General features: G+C 47.3%; 1 protein-coding gene across 1 annotated transcript in view; it reads right to left on the minus strand.

Annotated features, from left to right (window-relative positions):
* LOC112904505 overlaps positions 1-1,582 on the minus strand; it is a 5,899-nt gene extending 4,317 nt beyond the window's left edge. Inside the window, exon 1 of the mRNA XM_025974637.1 lies at positions 9-1,582. Within this exon, the coding sequence (XP_025830422.1) occupies positions 9-1,582 (1,574 nt within the window). The remainder of the gene's footprint in view (positions 1-8) is intronic.
* Positions 1,583-4,714: the final 3,132 nt, after the last annotated feature.

Consider the following 4,714-nt stretch of genomic DNA (forward strand, 5'->3'; position numbering starts at 1 on the left):
CCGCGTACATCTTTGCAATGGATTTGAGGTCGAGATCTAAGAGATCAGCAACATACAAATTGATGCAAAGCGGTCCCAAGATAGAGCCTTGTGGCACTCCTTGAGAGCTAGTTCTTCTGTCAGAGACTAGACGAGCATGGGCTGTGTTGAGAACGGTGGCTTGTGACCTGTCACTCAGGTAGAAGCTGAACCAGTTGATGGAGTCATCACCAAAGTTGAAAGCCTTCAACTTATAGAGCAGCTTTGAGTGCGACAATGTGTCAAACGCTTTAGAGAAATCCAGCAGGCGTAGTAAGGAGACTTTGCCAGCGTCGTAGGCCCTGAGCGCATCATCTGCAACTAAGCTGAGTGCCGTTGTTGTGCTGTGGTGTACACGAAAACCGGATTGGTGAGCTGGAAGAAGATGGTGTGTATCCAGGAAGTTTTGCACTTGAAGTTGCACTAGCTTCTCAATGATTTTCGACACAAACGGTAGTAGGGTGATCGGGCGCAATTCACTCAGTGATGTGGGTGACGAGACTTTGGGCAGCGGAACAGTTAGGCCTTTTTTCCAGGCTGATGGAAAAATTGCAGTTGTCAGTGATTGATTTATAATGTGCGTGAGTTGGACAAAGCAAAAAGGTAGACAGAAGAGAAACATTTTTCCTGAGATATCATCATCAGCTGCTGAGGTAAGTTTCACAGATCTCACAGCGTTGAAGAGGTCCAGTTCTGAGATAGGTCGAAATTCAAAAGTCGGAATATTCGGCGATCTCATAGCTGGAGGTTCGTCAGGTATTGTAGTCTCAAGCGCAGGTATGCTGTCAATGAAGTGGTCGTTTATGCAGTTCGGATCGAGGAACGGTGGCGCAGCTGGTAGTGATGCCGTTGGTGGTTTTATTCCAATTTGACCAAGTTTAGCCCAGCGTTTTGGGACTGGTAGTTCCAAGAAGTCAGCGAAAAAGATCTCTTCATTTATGCGCATCAAGGTTAAAACTTGTCTACGCACATCATCATAGTTGGACTTCAAGGTCTCTCTTCTCTGGACGTCGCAGCATCTCTTCAATTTCGCACGAAGATGGTCTCTCGTCCGCATGAGTCCTCTAACTTCTCTGGTTACCCAAGGCAGAGAGGTTTGTGAGGACTTCGGTTTCAGAGGTGCGAATTCATCAAAAAGCTCCAAAATGAGATTGGAAAGTAGTGAGACTTTTTCATCAATGTCGTTCAAGGTGAAAATATCATTCCATGGCTTGGATTCGGTTACCTCGTTGAACAAGTCCAAGGGAATGGAGCTCAAGTTCCTGGAGTAGGATAGTTTATGACGTTCGGCTGATGTTGTAAATTTGACTTCACATTGGACCAGAAGGTGGTCAGTCATACCTGTTGTATCAACCGTCCCTGAAGAAATGGTAATCAAGGAGGAAGAGACAAGAATCAAGTCCAAGATGGTAGCTGTGTTGTCAGTAATTCTCGTTGGTGTGTTGATCAGTTGAATTAGATCAACGAAATCAGAAAAATCAGTCACCAATTTCAGGAGAAGACGAGAATCAGAGCCGACGTCGACATTGAAGTCTCCCAGGCAGATGATGTCAGAAGTCAGCATGAGTGTCGGAGTCATGCACTGTTACAAAGACTTGAAGAAAGACAGTGGTGAGTGGCTAGGAGGTCTATAGGCAGTGAAAACGTTGCGACGATTTGGAAACTTCCGTTTATCCAAACTTACTATCGACAGACCAAGCGCTTCAAGATTGGAAGCAGGATCACGAGTGTCAATGATGTTGTACTCAATGTTAGATCTAGCGTAAGCGCAGACCCCTCCATGGCCAAGAAGACGACCATCCAATAGGTTGGTTCTAACACTGTCGCGATCCACTCTCGACAAAACATAACCCTCAATGTAGGCAGCTTGATCAGGAATTTTATTTGTAAGCCAGGTTTCAGAGATAGTGAGAACATCAAAATTGTATGCATATAACAAGTTGCGTAAATCGGAAAGGTGCGGAATCAGCGAACGGATATTTACATGAGCTATAGACAGAGAACTATTGTACAATGTGCCTGGTGAGGGTGAGGTCGTAGAAGGTGGATTTCGGTGCTCGGCTGATGGTCAGATGTTTGGTGTGAGGCTGGACAGGAAGGTCTTCCAGACGTCGAGCGAGGTGAAGCGTTGTTCTGGAGATCTGGCAGTGTGTCTAACAAAAGTTATTCCATTTCGGAGGGTAACTTTGTATAGACTTTTTGCAGCAGCGTCCTTCCTGATGGTGTTGAAGAGCTTCCTCTCGGCCAAGGTGGATGGCTCGTTGACAGAAATCNTATATTTGTTCGCATTACTTGTGTTGTTCCGCCTCGTTTGTATCGACTGTATCTATTCAGTATATCATCCACTGTGTAAATAAATCCCTTTAATCTTCCGTATTGCGATCAGGTCCGTTCGCTCTTCAGACTAGTGCACGGACTGGCTAGAGAACGATTATGGTCGTAAGCGAACGTGATGTATGCTGCAAGCTTCTGCTGGAGGGGAAATCTTTAAAAGACAGCCCCTGAAGGGAGGTAGTGTCGGATTCTTACCGACTAAAACCCCTCCTCGAGCGGGGAGATAAACCCTGTGGACTATTCATCCCCGGGAAGATAGTGGAAAAGCTGGGGATTGGGGATAGGGTTGAGATGGGAAATGGGTTAAGAGTGTGGGCAGAAGGGAGTGTTGGGGAGGAAACCGAAGTAGGTGGTCCATCTCCAATGTACTGGATGGACACTCGCGCTAAAAAGCGATACTATAGGGAGCAAGAAGTGAGCGAAAGGAAGCGGCTGATTGTAGAAGGTGACAGGGTCTTCGGAAACGGTCGTTGGGCTTCGGTGCGAAGTTGGAGAGTGCCGACATGGTGGGGTTGGCGTGGCCTGACACTGTGACCCGGAGATTTGCCGCGAATGTGATTGAAGCCTCAGGGAGAGAAGGTAAACTGGTTTCGGTCAGAATTTGTGTGTTTCTGACGAACCAGGGGTAGTCTAATGCGGAGCGAAGAATCCGCATGTAAGTGCCTTGCAAGGGTTTCAGGCGGCATCCGTACGGTATGTACCAAACGCCCACGAAATCGTGCCTCTTCCTATTCATCCGCCTGTTCAACTTCATCTGCGTCCCAATCACCGAAAACCCTGAACCCGCTACCTCTGTTCGTAGCAATTATTACCAATATTCCTTCCAAGTTCTCAAACCAAAAGGACCTATATGACACCTTAAAAAGCCTCCCAACCTTAGTTTTCCTTTCTTTGACCGTCTACCGAGACAACAAGGCAGTGGTTACCTCCCGTGACCCTGACATTGTTAAAAAACTTAACCCCATCCGGTCCCTACTCTCCGAAAGGATACAAATACGCCTACAGGACAAATCCAAAAAACCTCTCCTTCCCGATCCTACCAGCAACCGGCGTACTCAAAAAACCACGTTTTCTTGTGTTGCCCGTTCCGTAGACCTGAACATATCACCCACTGACATCCTTTCCGCCCTGAAAAGCCAAAACATCGACGCCAAAAACGCCTGGCGTATTAAGTCCAGGCAAACCGGACAAGACACCTTCCTGTTCCGGATAATTTCCAACTGCCCCAAATCTATCGATACACTCCTTTCGAAAGGTTTCACGATGTTTTCTAGGAACTATCGCTGCGAACCATCGCAATCTCCCGGCCCTCAGCCGCTTCAGTGTGGCAAATGTTTCGCATTCGGCCACAATACTTCTTCTTGTCACCAGAAACCGCTCTGCTACCGCTGCGGTCTAAAGCACGATCCTTCCACGTGCACGTCCTCACCTTCCTGTACCAACTGCAAAGGCAAGCACCTTGCCTTTGACAGCAAATGTCCCAAAAGACCAGACCCGAAAACCCTCACTCCCTCTAAGACTGCACCTGTAAAGTGCGTCGATCCTCCCGCCGAAGAGTTATCGGACAACGACGATGACTCTTCTCCCGAACTATCTTCCACTCCAGAACCCGAGCGCTTCACAAGAATCGAAGACGTGATTCGATTCACCTACCTCTGCATGTCTTCCCTTCACCCCAATTCCAGACTAGTCGAAGACGTAGTAGCCCGACACGCCGCTCAATTCTTCAGGCGAAAAGTGTCGTACGTCATGCGCGGCAGTCATGTCCATATATCCATCACACACCTGCAGACACCTAAAACATACTCTCACTCATAAACCCCTACCAATATTATCGGTAGCTCACATCCCCGTTAATTAAATTCACAGACCTGAAAATTTCGACGGTCAACACGTGCGGATGGAAACGAAAAAAGAACAACGTCATTCATACCTTACTCACTGACAAAATACACGTACTCGCGTTACAAGAAACACTGTCCTCGCGTAAAGAAAAATACCACGTGACCGGCTACAACATATACAGAGACGACAAGCTGCTCCTAAAAAGAGGTACAGCATTACTCATACACAACACTATTGCCTCTAGCCGCTTTTTCCTTCCACCCCAGTTCCATGAGCTCGACTGTTGCGCAGTCACGTTGCACACTCGCTCCGGCGACATCACCATATTTTCTTACTATAACAGACCTACCAACGCACTCCCAGTCGAGTTCCTATCCTACATATCGACATTACCAAGAGCCATAGTTCTAGGCGACCTCAACGCGAGACACACATCTTTCGGCGACTCCACCTCAAATAGAAACGGCCGTATTCTTACCAATGCGCTTTTAACCCTAAATTTATTTCGCGTTAGAAA

This window comes from Agrilus planipennis, unplaced genomic scaffold (genome assembly GCF_000699045.2).
Source record: "Agrilus planipennis isolate EAB-ADULT unplaced genomic scaffold, Apla_2.0 scaffold217, whole genome shotgun sequence".
Lineage (NCBI taxonomy): Eukaryota > Metazoa > Arthropoda > Insecta > Coleoptera > Buprestidae > Agrilus > Agrilus planipennis.